Raw genomic sequence first — 23,687 nt, 5'->3', positions numbered from 1 at the left:
GGTAATAATTAGGTGGTTGACCGGGTTTAAGTGGTTTAATCGGGATTAGGTTGTTCAACGGTGTTTTCATATTGAGTATCCATCAAAAGCCATGGCGAACCCCATGCAATAATGTGGACAATGCATTATCCAAACACCTGTTTTATTTTATGCAAACTTATTATGAGTTTTATATATAAACCAATGAGTTGAATTTGAAAAGAAAAAGTAAAGGGAAAATTAAAGAATTGCCAAATAAAAATTGTTAATCTATCTCACCTGGATTATCTGCGACAAAACAAATGATTGTCCATCCATTTACTGGTACACTCAATCAATGTTTTTCTAAGAGTTGGGTTCACTAGGTTAAACTTAGCTGTGTATCTTTTTTTGGATTGAGGTTTCCAAAACCCTCGATCGATGTAGCTACCAATCGTATCCAAAACCCTAGTAACTTTATTATTATAATTCTAATTTCAAATAAAAATAAATTTGGGTTACGAGATAAAAAATTCGAGAACTAATTTAAATACTATATCTACCAAAATTTAATAAAATTTTAATATAGTAATTTACAACATAAAATATAAAATTTTTTTTAAAAAAGAAAAAAATAAAAAAAGAAACCGTTAACCCCAAAAAAAAAAAAAAAAAAAAAAAAAAAAGGAAACAAAATCAAGCCGTGTTCATTAAAAAAATTTACAAAATTAAATAACAAAATAAAAGGAAGTTAAATAAAAAAGGAAGGATATCAGTTAAATAAAAAGGAAATCAGTTAAAAGGCTTGATTTTGATTCAAAACAAGAGACCGTTTTCCCCTGGACTTCTGCGTAGGGATGGCAATTTCAATCCGACCCGTGGATATCCACCCGAATCCACTTCGCATGGATCGGGTTTTTTTGGGTGATGGTGGATGGTGGGTCGGAGGTGGGTCTTAAAAAAGTAAACCCGCGGTGGGTCGGGTTGGATTCGGGTTCTATGTACAAGACCCGTCTAGAACCCCACCCGACCCACCATGTGTGTGTATATATATATAATAGTAAAATAAGTACTAGTATGTAGTTATTTATAATAGTTTATATAACTCGTGTATCTTTTTAATATTTTTTATATCAAAACTACTAAGTTTATTTAAAAAAGTTTATTTTTAAAAATTAACAATTTTGTTATTATATTTAAATATTTCCATTATTTATGTTTTAGTATCACTAATGATCATTATTTTTTTTATTATGTGTAAATAATTTAAATATTATTTTTTTAAAAACATAATAAGATGATAAGTGGTGGGTACCCATAGTGGGCACCCGCATCCGGTGGGGATGGGGGTGGATTGTGAAAAAGTCCACCCGATGCGGGTTGGAGGTGGGGGTGGGTGGAGAAAATATAAGGTGGGTCGGGTGATGGATGTAGCCCTCCCCGACCCACACCCGACCCATTGTCATCCCTACGAGTTCTGCGCTTTCTCCCTTAGGCCTAACTCTAATTTTTATCAATCTTACCCTAACTAGGTCTCTTGGATCCCTATAAATATATTCCTCAAATACTTCCTAAACACAATTTCATCAATAATAAAACTCTGATCGATCAAAAAGGTTTCATGGATTCTTCGAAAATTCCTCCATCGGAACGCCGATTTCATCCAAGTGACGAAGAGCTTAGTCACATCCTATGGAGAAAGATGGGCGATAGTAGCTTCTCCGCACCGGCAATTGGCGAGGCGGATTTGAGAAAGCTTGATCCCTGGGATTTCCCTGGTGTTTCCTTGCAGGGTGAAAGAAGAAAATGGTTTTTCTTCAGCCCCAGAGATTGGATGAACGGAATATTCAGAGCTACTTCTTCAGGATACTGGAAAACCACCGGAAAAGACACACAGATCTTCAAGGGGAAAGCCCTCCTCGGTATGAAGAGGACCATGGTTTTTTACCAAGGAAGAATACCCAAAATCACAAAGACAAACTGGTTAATGCACGAGTACAGATTAGAGAGCAACCATGAATGGGTGATCTGTAAAGTCTTTCTGGAAAACAAAATTTCTGGGATCAGCAGCAGCAATAACAGCGAAGAATCGAGACCACATCCAATGATGCAGACAAATGTTGTTCTAAGCACACAATTCCTGGTGAAATTGAAATACAAAAAAGATACTGTGAAGTTTGTGCTTAACAACCCTACCCTTGATGGTTTAAAGGCACAAGTTTTGAAGAGATTCAATAAGTTGGAAATTGATGGTCTTGAGTTCAAGTACAGAGATTTACATGGAAGAATGATTAGTATGGTTTGTGATGAAGATTTGAAATATCGCTTGCGGTGTTTGAAAGCATGTGGGGAAATTGAAGTCAGATTGTCACTAGTTTCTCAATGAAACTATTTACAAATGCTTAATTTAATTCTTTTTTTAATAATTTTGAGTAATTTCATTGAGTTAGGGATCTTTATGATTACTATTCCTAGTATTTTATGATAATGGGTCTGTGTTTATATATGCATGCTTTTTTACTAATAATGCCTAAAGAGCAGGTGAATAGGTGTATATGCACTTTGTTACTGCTGCATGTAAACCCTTGTGAAAATATAATTAAACTTTACTAATATGAAAATATTTTACAACAATAACCATACAATTATGATTGGTATATCTTCTTTTTGGTATACCTTCTTTTTGGAAAAATGATTTTAAATTCCTTCCCTGTGCTCTCATGCTCTCAAATAAGTGAGGTCTCAAGGTCTCAATCCTAAATCCTATATATGCATAGGGTATCACTTCAAAATATGAAATAGGAAGTTGTCCTCAATAGCGTCATTTGTGTACCAGTACCGTTACGGACTAGCGAATGATCATGTATGCTGTGGAGGATGCGAATGATCATGTATGCTGTGGAGGATTATGTTGTGTGCTGTGGAGGATTATGTTGGACTTCCTATGAAGCTATGTCTCATCTTAAAATGAGGAAAGGCTATTCATTGAGTCGGGGTTCACTTACTACAAAATAACTTCAATACTACAAAATAACTTCAATATTTGGCTTGACATTCCTCATTGAAGTGTTCCCTTAGTTCCACTTTTAAGTTGATGATTAATTAATTTCCATAATGAACACTACTGTAATTTATGTGCTCTCAAATAAGTGCTCTCAAATAAGTCAGCATCAGCATTATGTGTGACGGAGATCTTAATTGTTGCATTCAATGGTTAAAAACATTACTTTGTAATGTGATCAAATGAATTTATTATTATCTATGCGTATATATATTTTTAAAAGTTTAAAAATTGACATATCAAAATGTATAGAATTAGAATTATATTGAACAATTAAAAATAAATCTTATTTTTTATTTTAATTGACATTATATATATATAGCATTTGCTTTATTAGTAAACGTATAAGATTTGCTTGATATAATACATGAGATTTGATTATATAAAATATTCTTACTTGATATAATATATAAAATATTCTTGCTTGATATAATACATGAGATTTGATTATATAAAATATTTTAAGAATACTCATAATGAATTGAATATTCTATAGAAAAAAATCTTAATATGATGTTTTTCCTTATAAATTAAAATAGGATAAAATATACACTTGGGCATAAGCTTATTGTTATAATCTTTAATTTTCCTACATTTTCTGTTTAACACATTTTTTTTCTATTGAATAATTGATAAAAAGTGTATTTAGGTTATGGTTTCAATTCACACAGCTACAAATTAAAGAATCTCGAACACTACAACCATTGAACACTGAGGTCAAATTCAAATGGATAGCGCTTTGCATGGTTTCACCATTTATCTAAGAAAATAAAATTAAAGAAATGCAGGAAAAAGTGGATGCTAGAAAATATATATCTGGCCCAAGTGGATGCTAAAGAGGACTATATATTTAGATGCTAAAAGAGGACAAGTTGAATTCTTCTAGGGAGGTCTTGATTTATTATTATTATTATTATTTTTTTTGAATGAATGGATCGGAAGATCTACCGGAGGAGCTTCCAATGCTTCCAAGTGACAATGAATTATTTGCACTCCTCTTTTATGCAAAATATAATTATGAGTTTTCTATATAAACCAATGAGTTGAATTTGAAAAGAAATTAAAACTAATGGAAAAAGAATTGAGGTCGAGGACACACGACGTTCATCCACTACATACAACGAGACATATACGACCCAGGCCAACTTAATTGCATCGTGAGACTAGGGATGACCGCAGTTCCGGTTCCGATTCGAAACTGCATGCCGATTCTGATTCCGCAAAGGGCCAAACCAGAATCGGAACCTTATAGTAAGGTTCCGGTTCCGGTTTGAATCACCGGTTTTAATTGGATTTATTCAAAAAAAAAAAAAAAAGCTATGATTTTTTATTTTTATTTTTGGTTTGGAACTGACGGTTCCAATCCCTTTATTACGAGACCTTAACCGGAATCGGAACTGTACAAACGGTTCAGTCCCGATCCCAGTTTAATAGTGCACGATTTTGTTCGAACCAAATCGAACCGTAGTTATGCCTACGTGAAACATTCATTCGAGTTTGATAATGATGCATACATGTAAATTGACATTCAGTTGCGTCATGCATGAAACATTCAGTTGCGTCATGCATGAAACATTCATGTAAATTTTTAACTTTTAGCTTACTTGAAAAAGCTAAGGGTCTACCAGGACTATGTGGTCCAATGATATCCGGGTTAGACTTTCATTTGGAAGGTTGTGAGTTCGAGCCTCAATGGAGGCGTTATTAGCTCTTTGTGTTTCAGTAGGTTGAGAAAGTATATGAACAGATACTACAATGTAATAGAGCTAGTAGCATTCAAAAAAAAAAGAGAAAAAGCTAAGGGTCTAGAAAGAAAATATTACATTGTAAAATAACACTAATCTATACTATATATAAAAATAAAAACTTTAACTTCCCGCCCAATTCTTAGAAAGTCTCTCTTTTTAATAAAATATGTAATTTTCTACTTTCCTATTCGTACTATAATTATAGGTTAAAATTCTTATTCTAATGTATATCTATACTTGTATATAAAAACAAAATCCTGAACTTTAACTTTCCGCCCAATTCCTAAAAAATCTCTCTTTCTAATAAAAATATATTGTTTTCTACTTTCCTATTCGTACTATAATTCTAGGTTAGAGTTCATATTCTTGTCCCAAAAGATTGAATCCCCAACCCTAAGGGCCCCCACACTCCGACCCGACAGAGCATGTGAGAAAGTTCATATTCTTATATTATAAAATAGTGTAATACAATTCATATTCTAATCTATACTATATATAAAAACTAAATCATGAACTTTAACTTTCCGTCCAATTCCTAAAAAATCTCTCTTTCTAATAAAAATATTGTTTTGTACTTTCGTATTCGTAATATAAGAAGAAGAAGAAGAAGACAAATGACCCCCATTTGTAAATGATGTGAGATCACTTTGATCCAACATCGAAAATGTTTGGAAAGAGGAGCTCTTATTAGAGGAGCAATGCTCATCTTAAAAACATAATTGCTTGCCCATCAATGTGGGTGTTGGAATTAATTAAACCGGGGGTCTGGATTAATTAACCCGAATAAATGTAACAAGTATATAATTAAACGAAATAGGGGTACGAACATAGTCACGGGGACTAATATTGTATTAATTGTGTATGAAGTGCTATTACAAAGGTGTAATGCTGCTACAAGTAGTAGTTTAGGACAAAAGGTAGAACATGCCCTTAACAAGACAATTACTAAGGTATTTATGCAAAGGAAATTCCAACCAACTACGGCTAAATTCGTGGAGGGCCGCGGGACCAAATCCAAGCCCATGTGGTGGACCGTGAGACTAAGTCAAGGCCCATTGTTCTGGGCCCGGAGGTAAGCTCCGGGCTTGAGACTCTTCTTGGGCTACTCGGGTTATACATTCCCGAACCCGGGTCTCTATTATTATTGGGCCATTTCCAATATATCCATCATCAGTCCCCCACTCTCTAAGTTGCGAGAAGTCGACAACGAGAGAGAGTAAACATTTGGCCCAATCGAAGCCGCTTCGAGGCTCCATGCTTGGATGAATGCTTCAGCGTCAACTTGAATGAAAATATTTGCTTATTTCAACACCTTTAAAACTTTTAGCCTTGCACTAAAATCCGTGATCTGAGTTCTCTCCGTTCGAGAGCGGGCTGTTTGGACGACACTGGGTCGTTTAGTAGATTCTTGCTCGCGTGATTTTGTTTTTTTGTTTTTTTTTTTTTTTTTTTTTCTTTTGCCTTGTGTTAGCCTCTTTAACGTAGTCCCATGAGACTACGCCACCAGGCTCTCCCGTCGAGGTTGGTACGCGAGGTCAAACCTCGTGCCCCCTTAGGGTACGTCAGCCGCTCGAGCTAAGTCCTTCCAGACCAAGCCACCGGGCTCTTCCGTCGGGGTTGGTACGCGAGATCGGACCTCGTGCCCCCTTAGGATGCGCTTAACCACTCGAGCCAAGTCCTGTCGGACCAAGCCACTGGGCTCCTCCGTCGGGGTTGGTACGCGAGGTTGGACCTCGTGCCCCCTTAGGGTGCGCGCTAGCCGCTCAGGCCGAGTCCTGTCGGACCAAGCCACCGGGCTCTTCCGTCGGGTTGGTACGTGAGGTCGGGCCTCGTGGCCCCTTAGGGTGCGTCCTCCGTCGGGGTTGGTACGCGAGGTCGGACCCCGTGCCCCCTTAGGGTCCGCGGGGGAGAGAACGGGTGAGCACTCGTTCCCTCTCATTCTACGTGGTTTTTTTTTTTTTTTTTTTTTTTTACTGTTGCAATCAGAATCGATCGTAACTCGAACTAATTTCGCATCGTTGGACGGACCAACGTATATGTAATAAGTCAATAATAGGTTCCTCCATCATGGAGTGAGCATGGGCGGACCCGGTTCCACCACTAGTGAATGCCAAGGTCGGGGCCGGCACGCACGGCCGCGACCACGGATAGGATTGGTTATCACACTTATTAGTGCTACTAAGCAAGGTCGGACCTCGCAGTAATAATAATAAAACAATAATAACAGTATTAATATTAATTAATATTAATATTAATAATAATAGTAGCAAAGGAAGTTAACAAACCATGCTTTTCCACGGCACAAGCTTATTCAATTCCTCTGGATTCTCCATCTTTGTATGATTTTAAAACCGATTTTAGCGTAGCTCGTTCCACATTATTGCCATGACATAGAGGTTCATGCCTCCTTCATGGTTCCCTTGAGGGCATCATTAGCAGAGCTTGTAGGTTTGAGGAATACAAGCTAAGTGAATTTATTCCCCACGCATGGCGGCTCTGAGCCTAATATTCTTCAGTGATGCAGAAAACTGTGGAGCCTGCTATGAGATAAGGTGTGTAATTGCAAGAAAAGCCATAAATCTTTGGTGATCGCAGTCATTAATCTGAGCCTTGCAAGTGATGCATCACCACATATACATTTAGACTTATCTCAATCGGCATTTCTCTGAATTGCAAAGGGGTGGCGATGCTCCGGTCCAATATCCATCTCCAATATACTTTCTGGTGGAAGTGTTTTGTTGCTGCTACGTCACTTTGAGCATGATAAAACGGGTTCATAGTGAGGTTAAAAACTGCCAGGGAGTTATCACAGTGATCCAAAAAATGCTTGAAGCAGGCTCTAAGCGGTTAGAGTTTCATCAAGAGTTCAAAGAGATCACAATATTCCGGTCACTAGTTCCACTATTCCATGCCGGATGTGCCTCACACATCATCGCCTTTGCCCCAGAAATCTCTCACATGCATTCCAAATTGCTGCCATTCTCCCATAAACAGACCCAATAACATTGTTAAGAACCACAATCTCTACAGTTGTATTTGTCACAATGGCAGACATTGCTGCTATTCTGATTTATTCCAACTTGCAGCTGCGATTACGCCGGGGCTTCCTTAGAGAACCCCGCTTCAGTCTAACTGCCTCCCCCGCTGCGGGCACTGTCGCAGAGTCTCGCCATCTTCGCTGTGCCGCTTTCGGAGAGCGATGTAGATGGCTCCACTTCCGGCGGTGGCGTTGTGATATGAATAATGATAATGCTTCATCCGACATTCTGCCCAAGCCGTGGACACTGTGTTTGAAGTAACATAATTGCAGATACATGATAGAGAGATCGAAGCGCTCCACTTCGCACCTCCTTCATGCGACCCGAAACTCCCGCAACTGCCCGGGCAAAGGGGCGGAAGTTCCGGTTTGTTCGCCACACTCATCGTCAACAACAACAATTTCTTCATATGAGAAGTTTATTGAGGTTAAGGTCTGAAGCATCGTCGCCCCATCGCGATCTTGGATTTGAGCCATTAGCGCCCCTGGGGCTGTTTCCGGTCGCCGATGTTAGGCTGGATCCAAACTGCAGCAGCGAAGCCCGAGCCGAGGACAACATGTGGTGCGCGCCTGTGAAGTCGCTGCGCTCGGCTTATCACCTGGCCTCGGCTTCCGCTCGCATGGACACGAAGAGGCTCCTTAGAGTTGAGCCAATCACCATGGCTTCACGCTCACAGAAGGCAGACAACGCCGCGCTGTTGTGGTTTATGATCCGAACAAGCACTGTCATACCGCGAAGGACAAGAAACTGGGCGGCAGATGGTCTCTGGGACGCATCCTGGAAAAACCATCAAGGTCACTATGGACTACGCGAAGAAGATCGAGGGAGATCCTTAATTTGTTGTTCTGATGGGGATTGTGTCAAATTTTCGAATTGAATCAGCAGGGAATTAATAATGAGACCCAAAATGTTCCCATCAGGAAAGAACAGGTTCCAAAATGCTCAGATGCTGATGAAGAAGCCATGACCCCGTCATTGAAGAGCTTTCCGCCGAGACCATGAAATCGGTTATGTATTACCTATTGAAGATTTGCAGAGTTGTGGCGGCGGGCATGGAGTGGACACGATGCCATTGCTTAAAGACCAGATCTTCTATGGCCGGCGATTCATGCTATCATGCGCCATTTTTCGGGCCTACAACGGGTGGCTCGGTTCCGGCGGCGGCAAGCCAGTGATCGGAGATGATGCGTGGACCATCGATGCGGTTGTGCGAGGCGGCAACGAAGCATATCAAGGAGAGGCAGAGCAATTGGGGCTACCTGAAGCCTATCGTCAGGCTAGATCTTATTTGGAACTTAGCTTTGATCATAGTTTTTATTTCTGCATGTTGGAAAATATAACAACTGGTAGTGGAAAATGGCCATGCAACTCAGACACTGCGGAAGAATATAGGCATGGATAGTGCACATTGCGCTGGAGTGCGAGCAACGGACGGACAATGACAAGAACAAGTTTTTGGACAGGGTGATTTGATCCATGTTTTACGATTGGAAAATAGTTTATCGTGGTAGTAATTTTAGACAAAAAGTAGAGAGCACACTCAAGCTTGTACAGCCGCTCTCAACAAGAGCACCAATGTTGGAATTAATTAAACCGGGGGTCTGGATTAATTAACCCGAATAAATGTAACAAATATATAATTAAACGAAATAGGGGTACGAACATAGTCACGGGGACTAATATTGTATTAATTGTGTATGAAGTGCTATTACAAAGGTGTAATGCTGCTACAAGTAGTAGTTTAGGACAAAAGGTAGAACATGCCCTTAACAAGACAATTACTGATGGGCATATTTTACGCTCATATTTTAGGTACATCTGATGGGTGTCGAAACCAACAAATAATAAATTACTTACTCTATGATTTGCAATAGTGATGAGTAAGGTCGTACCCACAGAGATTGGTCAGACTTATTTTTAATCAAAGATTTAATAAAGGAAGAGATGAGAATTGAAAATTAAATAGCATCCATAAAAAGGCAATCAATATGAAATATCAAATAATAATAATAATCAATAGCAACTAGTATCCAACTCAAGGAATAATATCAATTCAATTCTAACAAGATAGATCATTGATTTTCAAGAAATAATTACTTTACTCTTTACCAAATTGGTTATGGTTATTAACAAGCTCTAATAACCTATCTTTCCTTACTTTGTCGATAATCAAAACAAGCTCTTTGATTACTTCCCTAGCTAATAAACAACCCTAAACAAGCTCTTAGGATTTAATTTACTAACAGCATTAAAAGAATTAGAAAGACTACCAATTCTAACCAACAGACTCGCAAGCTCGGTCTATTTAAACTAGATTATACATCTCCATAACATAAGATTGAAAATCTATTTATAATCAACTATGTTATTTGCTACTAGCTTTAGAACACTTAAACAATTACGGATTCAAAGTTCTAAATAGCAATTTAATACTTTGACAATTGAACAAAGGGCCCTTTTGCAACAATTAATCAAGCAATAATTAAAACTCATATAACAGGAGATATATAAATAATAAAGAGTTCAGAGAATAAAATTAAGCTAAATAAATCTCACTGGTCTTGTAGAATCAAACTTCAATAATCCTTGAATTGGAAAATTAAAACTCAGCAGTACATTGCAGGGAGTGTTTACAAAGTAAATAAAATAATTCTGAGAAAACTGACTTCCCTCTACTGAAAAATCCAGCCATATTTATACTAGTTCAGGCTCCCTAATCAACTCAACATAACCCTAACTTCTCTAACATCCACAAACTAAATCAATTTCTTGAACCACATAGAACCTAAAAAATAAATAAACTTTATTTTTTCTAACCATAGAAAATTAGCAAGGTAGGCTATTCCTGCTCTAACCTCTAATTCAATTAACTGGTTCGTGGATGTAGCTCAATGAAGCCGTCTGCAGCTGCCGCAAAAATTGATCAACCGTGGACTCCTTCATCGAATTAAATTGCGGATGAAATTAATTGCAGAGGTCGCAGAGGTCGCGGACGGAGTCTTCTTCACTTTCTGCGCGCTGCTCTGAACTCTACGTACACATTACGCATAGAGCTCTAATTCAATAGAAAAGGAAAATGAGTTAGATAGGATTTTGGGCTATTAAAACAATTAAATTATTTTATTTGGGCTACTAGTTAAAACAATAAAAAGAAAATACTTAGCCCAAATCATTAACTAAGCCCAATTCTTATTAATATAAATATTAAGCCTAATTATTCAACTAATTACTATATTAGTTCAAAATATAAAATAAAGTTTAAATCAAATATATTATTAAATAAATAAAATTAAATTATTATAAAAACTAATCTAAACTAAACATATAAATTGTGCTTATCAAAATTCCCCACACTAATCATGTGATTGGTGTTTGAAGAGTTGTCGTACGATTCGGAACAGTTGAAGGCAGATTCTGAGGTCCTTTGTGCCAAACTAACTGAAGAACAAGGTCTCATATATGATACTGTTATCAAAGATATTGAGAACAAGAAGGGTGGCTTATTTTTTGTTTATGGTTATGGTGGAACAGGAAAGATTTTCCTGTGGAGAGCGTTATCAGCTGCAGTCAGATGCAAAGGACAAATCGTTTTAAATGTCGCTTCAAGTGGCATAGCTTCTTTGTTGCTACCAGGTGGCCGGACTGCACACTCGAGGTTTGCAATACCTATTGCAATAAATGAGGACTCTACCTGTAACATTAAGCAAGGTAGCGACCTGGCTGAGTTGCTGATCAAGACGAGCTTGATAATTTGGGATGAAGCTCCCATGATGCATAAACATTGCTTTGAAGCTTTAGATAGAACCATGCGCGGTTTGTTGCGTTTTGTAGAACCTAATAGTGAAATGAAGACGTTTGGTGGTAAAACAGTTGTACTGGGTGGAGATTTCCGTCAAATTCTTCCAGTAATTCCCAAAGGTACACGACAAGACATTGTTTCTTCAGCGATCAATTCATCATACCTATGGGATACTTGCAAAGTCTTAAGGTTGACTAAAAACCTCAGGCTCAGCTCGGTACCAAATGGTGGAAACCGGCATGCATTACAAGAGTTTGCTGACTGGATTGCCAATATTGGCGATGGGAAGCTTGGTGGCCAGAATAACGGGTTTGCAGAAATTGAAATACCAACGCACATGTTAGTATCATCCGGGGGGGACGACATTAAAGCAATTGTGCACAGTACATTTCCTATGTTTGCAAGTGGGAACACTGACCCCGAGCACCTGTTGGGTCGTGCCATATTAGCACCGACGCTCGACGTTGTCAACGCTGTTAATGACTATATGACTGAGTTGCACAATGCCGAAAGTAGGTCATACTATAGTTCAGACGCAGTATGCAAAGCCGATGGCGATAACGGTATATTTGGAGACGTACACACACCGGAGTTTCTAAATAGCATTCGGGTTTCAGGTCTACCAAATCATACACTGACCTTGAAAATCGGATCACCAGTAATGTTAATGAGAAATATTGACCATTTACTTGGTTTGTGCAATGGAACTCGGTTGATAATCACAAAGCTAGCAGATCATGTGATTGAAGGCGAGATCCTGACTGGTCCCAACAAAGGTACAAAAGTGTTAATCCCCCGAATGTCAATGGCACCCTCGGATCCAAGATTGCCGTTCAAGTTTCAACGAAGGCAATTCCCATTGATGCTTTCATATGCGATGACCATAAACAAAAGTCAAGGCCAAACGTTGACCCATGTAGGTTTAGTACTAAAGAAACCGGTTTTTGTACACGGTCAGTTGTACGTAGCTGCATCTCGGGTTAATAATCCAGACGGTCTCAAAATATTGATAGCAAAAGACTCAAGTTCAACTACAACCTCAACCACTAATGTTGTATATCATGAAGTTTTCAATAATTTGTAGTTTTCTAATGTATTATTTTTATATTACCATCACCTTTATACTATTTCTAACATACCATTTTGAGATGGTTTTTGTTGATCTTCCAAATATAATGAATGATTATATATACCAAATTCTTACTGTATTGCTTCAACCAATTTTTAACATAACATAAACATATTTAATGTTTATGTAATTTACATCCCGTGCATCGCACGGGTCAAACACTAGTAATAATAATAACAAAATTAAAAAAAAAAGGTATAATTAAGTCAATCATATTAACTACTTGGGGGATTTATTGACAAAAAGAGTATTCAAATCACACAACAAATTGAGGTTGGAAACTATCTTGCAATGTCCTTGTTTAGCAATCAGCAGTTAGCCCTTCAATATTAGTATATATTTAATATTTTATACCCTAATTTTTATTTGCTCTCCATTATTTCCCGTATTTGGTTTCAACCATACGCATACAACTATTTTATTGACAATTATAATTAATCTTCTCCCAATTATAATTAATCTTGACTATATTATCTTGCATTTGTAAACTTAGAATTACCTATTTAAATACTCAAATTCAACATTTAATTATCTATGCATGAACAATTCTAATATAATCTTGCATTGATATATTTTATAGTACTTAAATATATAAAAAAATAATAATAAAAAAAATAAAATTAATAAAGTCAATCATATTAACTACTTGAAGGATTTGTTGACAAAGAGAGTATTAAAATCACACAACAAATTGAAGTGAGAACTACCTCGCAATGTCCTTGTTTGACAATTAGAAATTAGCGGTTAGCATTAACGGATTATATCAGCGGATTCGACCAGCGAATTATATCAACGGTTGGTAAAAAGATATTTCAAAAAATTAACTGTTTAGATTAACATGTAAAATGACTTAAAGTAGTTACCTTGATATACTTTATAGTACTTATTTAAAAAAAACATTGGGCATTATCTCAATCGCGCAATGCGCGTAAAAAACTAGTCTATTGATAAGTTTGAATGTAAAGAATTTTTATATTGGAGAAAAATAAAGACAATATAACTAATGAAATTATTTCTCTTATTTAATTTATTGATAATGAATAATTTTTTTTTTTTGAATATAGACATTGTAGACACATAATTCTAAATTAAATAAATGCATATGTATTATTTTTTGTTATATCTACTAAATTATTATTTTAATTTAATAAGAGTAAAATAGAGTACTAATTATGCCAACTTTGATTGGGATGGGGTTCGAACCTAAGACCTTTTTTATTAAAATTAATGAGTAAGTTAACAGTGAACTAACAGAAATTAATGGAAAAGATAATATTTAACGGAAAAGTTAACGGATAATCATATTCATTAAGGATAAATTAGGAAATCTTAAGGAAAAATTAAAATCTGATCAGCCATTCATTTGATTAAAAAATTTGACCGCCATTTTTTCTACCCATTATTTTTTTTTTTTGGTGCATTTGCCGCCCTCAACTGAAGGCGTTATCTGATCCTTGGAACCGGCCTGCTGCGAGTGTCGGCGTCCATAAAAGCGTTGAGATCCGAGGGGGATGAGTTCCAAACACGAGTTCCCCAGTCTATATTTTGCCCAAAATTTGCAAGCCAATCTGCACATTGGTTCCCCTCTCTCATAATATGAGAGATTCTAACCGTATTAAACTTGTTGATGAGGTCGAAACAATCTTTAATTAAAGCAACGACTGTCTCTCCCTTGCAGGTCCCATTGTTCATGATTGCAACAACTGTCGCCGAGTCCATTTCCACCCAAATCTTTTCAATCCCTTCACTCAAACAGAGCCGTAGACCCTCCCTTAGGCCCCACAGCTCCGCTGAGAAACTATCAGTAGCTCCAACTTTCGTTGAGAAACCCTTCACCCAACGACCATGTTCATCCCGGATAACCCCCCCAGCACTAGCAATCCCCGTACTAGACTTCATGGCTCCGTCCGTATTGAGCTTTAGCCAGCCCGGCTGAGGAGGCTCCCATCTGACCCACTTCCAGTATCCATGCATCACGCCGACGTGCTTCACGATGTATTCTGTTGCTTCTTTAGCCATAGAAAGAGCCGTGTTTAAGATCCGTACATGAGACTCAGCTTTGTTATTAAAAATCAAGTTGTTCCTTGCTTTCCAAATCAGCCAAAGAATGTAGACGAAAGTGACATTCCAGGGTGCACCATCCTTTGTTGTTCTCTTGCTACTGCAGTTATCTTTGATCCAAGAGTTGAAAGGTCTGAAAATTGCTACATCTGTTCCACCGTAGTCTTTCGCCGATCTCCAGCAGTCACTCGCGAAGGGGCAGGTCCTAAAAATGTGATTCGTCGATTCGTCTTCGTCCGGGCACCGTTTGCAAGAGGCGTCGGTGGTGAGATTCCTATTTCTTCTCTCCACTCCAGTGAGTAGTTTGCCTTTCAGCAACAGCCAAAGGAAAGATTTAACTTTCTCAATGCAGTTTAGCTTCCACATCCAATCCCAGCTTTCCTCTTCTGTTGAGTGACCTGCAATGTGTTTGAAAGCAGAGAGTACAGAGAACGTACCTATAGTTTTGTCTGGCCAGGTTAGTTTATCTTCCGTTGTGTCGTCAATAGGTATCGGGATTGCTCGAATTTGGTTAACCAGATCGGGCGGCAAGAAGTCCAGCAAGCGGTTCACGTCCCAGGTGCGCTGTTGAGTGATGAACTCGCTGACTTTTACGTTGCATAGGTGATTAGGGATGTTGACAGTTGCTCCGAGGCCAATGGGTTTGTCACTAACCCACCAATCAGACCAAAAATCAAGGGAATCACCACTTCCTACTCGCCACCGGGCCCCCGTCTCAATAATAGACCGCCCTTTGATGATGCTCCTCCAGGTCCACGAAGCGTTGGCTGGGGTGTTGGCGGTGAAAAAATTATCATCTTTGATATATTTTTGTCTCATGACTTTCACCCAAAGCTTTTCTGGATTGTTGAGGATTTGCCACGCCAACTTAGCCAGAAGAGCTAAATTAAAATCTTTGGCCATTCTGAGTCCAAGACCTCCCTGAGTTCTAGGACTGCAAACTTCCTTCCAATTGATCAAGTGGATTTTTCTTTTTGCCTCGTTGGATCCCCAGAGGAAGTCCCTGCAAAGCTTATCAATATCGTTACAAGTACTTACCGGTAGAGCCCCCGTTTGCATGGTGTAAACCGGAACAGTTGCGAGGGCGGATTGCACAAGCACTCGTCGCCCTGCTAGACTAAGGGATTCGGCTTTCCACTGGTTCAACTTCCTCTTCATATTGTTGATGATGTAATTAAAGTGGTTCTTACTTACCCTTTTTTGAAGAATGGGAATACCCAAGTATTTACCCAGGTTTTCAGTGATCGGGATATTTGCCATGTCACCCATCCTTCTTTTAACTCTGTTTGGCGTGTTATTAGAGCAAAAAATAAGGGATTTAGTGTGGTTGATGTTCAGACCTGACCAATGAGAGAATCTGTTGAGGCAGTCCATGATGGTAGCCATTTGGGTTTCAGAGCTCTCACCAAAAATCATTAAATCGTCAGCGAAGAAGAGGTGAGAAACACCAATTCCCCCTCGCGCTAAATGAATCGGTTTCCAATCTTTCTCCCGCACTTTTTCCTGAATAAGATACGACAGTTTTTCCATAGCAAGAATAAAAAGATAAGGGGCAAGTGGGTCGCCTTGTCTCAGCCCTCTACCTGATTCAAACGGGGGAAGCTTTTCTCCATTCCAAAGGATGCTTATAGTACTTTCTTTGAGGGAAAATAAAATCAGATTGATAAAACGCAGTGGGAACCCAAAATCAGAGAGGACCGTTTTTAGGAACCCCCAATTAATGCTGTCGTAGGCCTTGTGAAGGTCAATCTTCATCACCAAAGAACCTTTCTTACCTTTCTTTTGGTTTATACTGTGCATCACCTCCTGAGTAAGAACGATGTTATCCATCGTGGACCTACCTGGGAGAAAGCTGTTCTGGTGTGGGCCAACCAGATTAATCATTATAGGTCTCATCCTGTTCACCAACACTTTTGAAACAATTTTGAAAATGACATTGAGTAAAGTGATGGGACGAAAGTCTGCAGCACTTTCTGGGTTAGTTTTCTTAGGAATAAGGGTAATGAAGGATTCGAGAAAGCTTATAGGTACCTTACCTGTAGCCAAGGCCTCATTGACAAACATGGTGATACTGTTACCTACCTCATCCCAATAATCTTGGTAGAAGGCCGCCTGAATATCGTCTGGTCCCGGGCTGCCCATTCTTTTCATCCCGAAGACAGCTTTTTTGACCTCGTGAGAATCAGCCGGTTTAATAAGGCTTTCGGCTTCTTCCCTACTAATCCTCGGTCCTGAGTGAGTGTCCGGGGTATTCAACCCATCTTGATTGACCCTGCAGAAAAGGTTATAAAAGAAATGAGATACGTGCTCCTTTAGAGCGTTGGGCTCAGAATTCCACTCCCCGTTGATTTTTAGGGACCTGACTCTTCCCCTACTCCTACGGATGATGGTGGACCGATGGTAGAAGTTAGTATTTTTATCACCATCCTGAATCCAAGCCTTTCTGGATTTTTGGAACCAGAGAAGTTCCTCTTGAGAAAGAGTTATGCTGAGGTCGGATAAGAGCTTTCTCTCCAGCACTTGAAGCCCTTGGGATCTGCTATACCAGGGGGACATCTGAATGCCTTGGATCCTAGCTTGTAGGAGCCTCTTTCTTCTAAAAATATTCCCAAAAACTTCCTCATTCCATTTCCTACTAAGGTGGGTAACATCATAGATAGCTCTCACCACATTGTAGGAGTTGTCAGACCATGCTTTCTTCCAGATAGCTCTATAGTCTTCACGAGCGAGCCATGCCGCCTCAAATCTGAAGGGCCTATTCCTGCGGTTGGGGGCTGCTCCAGCCACCCTCACGAAGGATATCGGATGGTGATCTGAGTGCGTTCTTGTCAAGACCCTTGCCTTGGCTTCCTGGAAAGCTTCTTGAGCATCAATGTTCCAAAAAACACGGTCGAGTCTACGCCTGGTGACCGTGCACCCTCCAATTTGTCTGATCCACGTAAAGTTTGGACATGTCGAAGGAACCTCCATAAGTCCACATTCTTCGTAAGCCTCACAAAATCGTGTCATGTTATTCATGTTGATTTGATCACTTCCCCAGTGGTCCGAAATATTTGCAATGTCATTGAAGTCCCCGAGTATCACCCATGGTCCTGATCTGGAGGCCCCAAAGGCTTTACATTCGGACCAAAAAAGTTCCTTAGCCCTCAAGTTAGGTCTAACATAGGCAAACGAGAGATGAAACTGCAAACTTCCACCCTCCAAAACTTTGCAATGGATGGTTTGCGAATTGCTCCCGACCACTTCAAGATTCAGGATGTCCTTGTTCCAAGCTAAAAGAAGCCCTCCTGCAAAACCAATGGTATTAACCATAAACGAGTTATGAAAACCCAACTTACTAAGCGTTTTGAGAAGGTTGTCGGCCTTATTGGTCTTGGTCTCCAGAAAGAAGATTGCCCCCACATCCTTATTGGCTAAAAGGATTTTCGCGTGGCGTATAGTCTCTCGGTTCCCAACACCCCGACAATTCCAAGCGACCGCTATCATTGACCACCATTGCAAGGCAAGGAAGTTTGGCCACCGCCTTCCTTACGCGTAGACACAATAGTAGTGACAAAAGATGCCCCCGCTGAAGGTTGGGGACCATTGTTCCCATTGGGAGCTATACCAAACACAAAAGGAGCTGCTGAGACATTCTGGCCAGCTGAGGGCTGCTTAAATAGAGCATCCCCATTGGACGTTTGTCCTTGTATAGATGCACTGCCCGTTTTACTCCGGTCCTTGCTTGACTTAGTCACCTGCTTTGGACCTTTTTTATTATTATTTTTTTTCTGAAAGGGGCGACCTTCTTTATTTTTGACACCCGTACTGGTTTCCCCTTCCACATAAACCGGGGTCTCGTGGAGTTCCTCCATTCCCTGCAAAACAGAAAACCCATTGCTAACTGGAAGGGGAATTGGAGAAGGAGCAATACTTACCTTGTTTTTCGTAGGGGCGGACTGGTTTGTAGAAGGAGGACGTCCACCTGCTGCCACCTTCTTATTTTTGTTGCCCGCCTCCTTGCTTTTGGGAGGTTTGGGATTGGTTTTGGTGTTCATGCTACGGTGTTTACTATGGAGTTTGTCATTATTGTAAGAGACGATCATCCAAGGACCGTATTTTTCACGAACTTTTTCTGCAGGCGCCACCTCCTCTGTGCCACCTGTTTCCATCGTTATTTCTGGTTCCTGGGGAGTTTGCGGTTGCGTATCCACCACCACCTTCTTCGGGCATTTGGATGATACATGCCCTACTTCACCACAGTCGAAGCAGATGGCATGGAGACCTTCAAACTCAACCCGTTGAACTCTGTCACTAACCCATACCATCGAAACCAGGGGCTTCAGAAGATCAATTTCTACCGCCGCCCTTGCGAACTTGACTTTATCTACCTCGGCTGTGGTCGTATCAAGTTTGATCGGTTTCCCGATTAACTTCAGCACCTTCTTGACCGAACCATCGAGGAAGTATTCCACCGGCAAGCCTGGGAACCGAACCCAAACAGCCATTTTTTCCATTTTTGCTGTATAGGGATCAAAGTCAGGCTGCCATCTTTGAGGGATGACGTAGCAGTTGAAGACTTTCCAAGGGCCATCCAAAAGGACATGGCTGTACTCTGCCGCAAGAGTGAAGCGTAGCACATAGCATCCCCCGCCAATGTCCAACATCTCGACTTTTCCGTTAATATTCCATAGACAGAACAACCGTTGTTTTAGTAAGTTGAAGGCCGGAGGTTTACCGAGATATTTCACGATTAAAGCTCTTTTCCAAGGTTTAATCATCTCTTCCCTCTCAGCTTTAGAGAACTTAACGACGGGAATCCCCTCCCTAACATCCTCAAGCCCTTCGTCAGATCGCACTACGATTTCTTCGTCCAGCCAGTCGTTGTCAACTTCATCCAACATGGTTTCGTCGTCGGCCATGGACGGGGCTACAGCTACGGTTTCGGCGAAGGAGCGCTTAAGGATTTTGATTCGTTTCCCTGAGTGAGGAACCCTACTTGATTCCCCCTCCCCCATCGGAGAGAAGGTCGGCGGCAGATCTCCAACCGCAGTGTCCATGGAAGGAAACTCCACGGACGGTGGTAGCCACCGGTAACTTACCAAATAGATAGCAACTTCTGGAGAGAAACTTTTTAGAGAGAAGATTTTTTCATTTTCTTTTTTTTCTACCCATTATAGGCCTAACTCTCTTGGCTCTTATTAGTATATATATATATATATATATATATATATATATATATATATGACAACGGCCAAAATTAAATGTACGTGCAAGATCAGCAGCATATCTTTCTTGCTTTCGTTGTTACTTGAGTAGTATCTACGTTAACACCCTTTCTACAATTCTACACACACACACACACATATATATATGACCCAACTTGCGTGAAACATTATTCAGTTGAGACGATAGATCGGATGAGTTTGGTAATGATGCATACATGCATCCTCATTATGCAGCAAATTTTAACTCTTAACTTGAAAAAGTTAAGGGTCTCAAGTGAAAAATATTACATACAAAGTATTACATTGTAAAATAATACTAATGACTCATACCTCGAATAATATCTCTAATAGAAATATAGGTTCCTACAACAAAAATTAATGATCCCAAACCTAAAATCATGAGAATAATACACAACTCTATCCCAAATCTCCGAGCACCTGCGTTGATCTTGAGGTAGCATGCGCAGGGGAACAGAAACGACAATGTCACATTCAAGAACGCGCCAACGAATGCCAGGATCGGACCAAACAACGGGACCGTTAATGCAACAACGACGGTGCTGATGACCAGACAAGTTCTCGCCGTCAACATTATTATCACAGCTACATTATTATCCCATCTACGACGGGATAAAGCTTGGATCCCGTCTTCCACGGTTGTTGCAACGGGGGTGACGATAATGGCGTACTTGGTTATGGGATTCACCACGGTGGTGTAGATGGCTACTTTTGAGGATGTTTTGTTGGTTGGGAAATTCAATGTCACCTGCGAGTGCAAATGTTGTCCGTACATGAGGTTGCCCAGAATTGCCATTGATCCATAGGTTAGGGTGCTTACAGCAAAGCCAAAAATTAGAACCTGCATTGCATGCGCCAGTAAGGTGGGAATAATATAATGCCTTAGCTTAAAACTTGGATACTCTCCCAATGTTGTAAAAATCGACCTAGGCCCTAAGTGCCTCTAGGCCAAGGCGATTTTAGTTCTATGTGGCTTTTAGCCGGCTGACTGGTTAACTGGCCAACTAGGTGTTAATTCGGCCGAGTTGAGCACCTAACTTGTCTGAGTCGGTGCTCAATATACTCAACTAACAATCTAATATATATGCAGTTGACTAGTTTGGATAATTATAACAGTCTAACAACTCCTAACCATGAGCGGAAAAAATGGATCGGAGACGATATACTCAAATTACTCAGCCGCCTAAGTGGCACTTAGAAACTGCCTAAACACTCTAGGTGCTAGGCGTCTTCCAGACGCCCGACTAGTGCCTTTTGCAACATTGCATACTTCATGCAATTAAATCGTTGTGACTTAATCCTTTATTAGATAAATTATTATTCCTAGCTTTAATCTTTTTAAAAAAAATTCTTTTTTAACCAACAAAAAGGGACAATTTCTGTCACAATGACCTCGGTACCTGACCCGACATGGTGGTGGAGGAAGTGCCGCGCCAAAAAAGAGCTCACCACTTTAGATGGAACTCCTATACTATAATTGTTCAGTTTCGATCGATACCATTAATTCCTTGTTCACAATAATTTATCAACCTAAATTAGGTGAAAACAATGAGTGAAAGAGTATTTACCTTAGAGAATTGGGTCTTATCTCTCATAGAATTGCGAAGTGGAGGAATAATAGAATGCCCAGCATAACAAAAACTGCACAAACTCAATGCTCTCATAACCCCACCCAAAGATCCCAACATCTCTCCCTTCTCATGAAACCCAACACCATCCACAGCCCCAATCCACAAGGTGCACCCAACCACAACCAAAGTAGCCAACACCCCACCCGCAGAAACATAAGCCAACAAACCTAAATTCCTCAACCAAGTTGTCGGCAATATCACCAATGCCACTAGCAAAACAAAGGCTTGTTTGGCCCCAAGTTTCAGCTTGCCTAGGTGAACATATGCATATGGGAACAATTTCTCCAAATTGTCACCTTCTAATATAAGGAACTCAACTGCCACCAAATAAAGTTCAAGGCACATGAAGGTTGATATTAACCATCTTCCTTTGTTCCCAAATGCCCTTTCTCCTATATCTGGATATGTAGAGTTTGTGTTTATTTCCGAAGATGAGTCCATACATTTTTGGATAAGTAGCCCAGTGAAAAAACATGAGATAGCTATTAACAACATAATTATGAGACATAGCCAGCCTCCTTCTGAAAGTGCATAAGGGACAGACAGTAACCCTACACCTAACAACATACAATACAACAAAACATTATTAGTGACCACCTTTTACCTAGGAGTGAGCAAACTGTTGTCGGTTATGCGGAAAACCCAAAAAACCGAATAAATTTAGATTATCAATTACATAAAAATAGAAAAATTATTTTATATTTTAAGCTTAAAAACTAAAATTTTCAAATATGCACTAGTAGAATTCTATATATTTTCAAAGTTCAAATCAGTAAATAAATTATTATTATTATAAAATGATAACTAATGATATATCTAATCAACAATACACAGTAACTTCACAAATCAGGTGTATGTGCATTAGTGTGTATCATAGATCAGAAGACGTGTATATATATATATATATATATATATATTCTCACATAGTACACTGATACATGCACATTGAATACAAAAGCTAGCAAAATATATACATACACACGGAACAGTACTAAACATTGTATTATGGTTGGTTACCCAGTCGAGAATAAGCTGAAAAATCAAAAATTTTTAAAATCGAATAATCAAAATCGACCAAAAACCCTCAATTATGTCCTCTTTTATATTTTTGATTGACAGTGATAGGACGGTTAATCAAATATTTACTCACCCCTTTCACCTGATTACAATTCGAATCGCTTTGTGTTCACCACCAACAAAAGTGAATTGAAAAAGTTTTAAACCTTATATAATTCTTGTCCACTTTTTGAGGTGATCAAAGATGAATGATATTTAAGGTGCAGTGTGGGTAAGAAATGTGAATTATGATGAAGTATATATCTAACCTGATAATGTATTGAGGAGATTGAAACAACTCCTCCAGAATGAGGTGCCTTGATCATCATCACTTTGGTGCAATGTTTGCCTTTGGGCCTCACCTCTCTCTGCACTACTTTGTGATGATGACTGCTCCATTATTAATTTTTTATTTTTTATTCTGAGAACTGTTTGTTTAATTTTCTTGACTGCCCCCATCCACAAAAATTGTGCTAATTTATAGCAGGATGCAGCTAACAGACTTTGTATTTGATAAAATTAATTAAATATCTAATTTAATGGATATATACAACTACCCAATGCAAGTAAGTTTAATGTTGATGCTTAATTGAATCCCAAACGTAATTTATAATTGGTTTTAAATGTAATAATTTATTTCTTCTTCTTTTTTCTTTTATTTTTTATTTTTTCCTTTTGGCCAATCAATATTAACGGGACAAAATATGCTGTGGATCGAGTCCACCTTGCAAGGTGGATCCATATTATAGGCAAATTATATCGTGCACCGCGGTGAATAATTGATTATGGACTGCGCATCAAAACGGCGTTGTTTTGTTAAATGAAAAGAAACAGCATTTGTTTTCCGCCGTTCCGCACCATTCCACAAAAAGTAACTCAGTTATTCAGTTTCATTTTGTATACACTGCAGTTTCAGTTCAACACAACTACAGTTTAATTTCGATATAACTACAGTTTTATTTGATATTTATAGGCTCAAAT

The 23,687-nt window shown here is 39.2% G+C and overlaps 5 protein-coding genes across 5 annotated transcripts; 2 read left to right on the top strand and 3 right to left on the bottom strand.

Moving 5' to 3' along the window:
• The first annotated feature begins 1,579 nt into the window (after positions 1-1,579).
• On the top strand, positions 1,580-2,344 carry LOC109154912 (NAC domain-containing protein 92-like). The gene has a single exon (XM_019302652.1). It carries the CDS (start codon positions 1,580-1,582, stop codon positions 2,342-2,344), a length of 765 nt encoding a protein of 254 aa, XP_019158197.1.
• Positions 2,345-8,871: 6,527 nt separating this feature from the next.
• On the top strand, positions 8,872-12,688 carry LOC109154911 (ATP-dependent DNA helicase pif1-like). The gene is made up of 2 exons (XM_019302651.1): positions 8,872-9,151; positions 11,184-12,688. Exons 1-2 carry the CDS (start codon positions 8,872-8,874, stop codon positions 12,686-12,688), a joined length of 1,785 nt encoding a protein of 594 aa, XP_019158196.1.
• Positions 12,689-14,176: 1,488 nt separating this feature from the next.
• On the bottom strand, positions 14,177-18,280 carry LOC109154910. Its single transcript, XM_019302650.1, has one exon. The coding sequence runs from the start codon at positions 18,278-18,280 to the stop codon at positions 14,177-14,179; it is 4,104 nt and encodes a 1,367-aa protein (XP_019158195.1).
• LOC109154909 lies at positions 18,277-19,791 on the bottom strand. The gene has a single exon (XM_019302649.1). It carries the CDS (start codon positions 19,789-19,791, stop codon positions 18,277-18,279), a length of 1,515 nt encoding a protein of 504 aa, XP_019158194.1.
• Positions 19,792-20,317: 526 nt separating this feature from the next.
• Positions 20,318-23,105, bottom strand: LOC109154908 (vacuolar amino acid transporter 1-like). The gene is made up of 3 exons (XM_019302648.1): positions 22,976-23,105; positions 21,588-22,207; positions 20,318-20,860 (listed from the first exon to the last, which is right to left on the bottom strand). The coding sequence occupies exons 1-3, from the start codon at positions 23,103-23,105 to the stop codon at positions 20,318-20,320; spliced, it is 1,293 nt and encodes a 430-aa protein (XP_019158193.1).
• Positions 23,106-23,687: the final 582 nt, after the last annotated feature.

Source organism: Ipomoea nil, unplaced genomic scaffold (assembly GCF_001879475.1).
Source record: "Ipomoea nil cultivar Tokyo-kokei standard unplaced genomic scaffold, Asagao_1.1 scaffold2662, whole genome shotgun sequence".
NCBI classification, from domain to species: domain Eukaryota; kingdom Viridiplantae; phylum Streptophyta; class Magnoliopsida; order Solanales; family Convolvulaceae; genus Ipomoea; species Ipomoea nil.
The sequence above is the reverse complement of the archived record's forward strand: the minus strand, read 5'-3'. Positions and strand labels throughout refer to the sequence as shown.

What these genes read in the sequence shown, in the direction of transcription:
- LOC109154912 (XM_019302652.1), top strand. Translation starts at nt 1,580, where the DNA reads ATGGATTCTTCGAAAATTCCTCCATCGGAACGCCGATTTCATCCAAGT.
- LOC109154911 (XM_019302651.1), top strand. Translation starts at nt 8,872, where the DNA reads ATGCCATTGCTTAAAGACCAGATCTTCTATGGCCGGCGATTCATGCTA. An exon ending in GTTGGAAAATATAACAACTG is followed by an intron (nt 9,152 to 11,183) that starts GTAGTGGAAAAT and finishes TGGTGTTTGAAG; the next exon opens with AGTTGTCGTACGATTCGGAA.
- LOC109154910 (XM_019302650.1), bottom strand. Translation starts at nt 18,280, where the DNA reads ATGATAGCGGTCGCTTGGAATTGTCGGGGTGTTGGGAACCGAGAGACT.
- LOC109154909 (XM_019302649.1), bottom strand. Translation starts at nt 19,791, where the DNA reads ATGGGGGAGGGGGAATCAAGTAGGGTTCCTCACTCAGGGAAACGAATC.
- LOC109154908 (XM_019302648.1), bottom strand. Translation starts at nt 23,105, where the DNA reads ATGGAGCAGTCATCATCACAAAGTAGTGCAGAGAGAGGTGAGGCCCAA. An exon ending in TCTCCTCAATACATTATCAG is followed by an intron (nt 22,208 to 22,975) that starts GTTAGATATATA and finishes GTATGTTGTTAG; the next exon opens with GTGTAGGGTTACTGTCTGTC. An exon ending in ATAAGACCCAATTCTCTAAG is followed by an intron (nt 20,861 to 21,587) that starts GTAAATACTCTT and finishes CATGCAATGCAG; the next exon opens with GTTCTAATTTTTGGCTTTGC.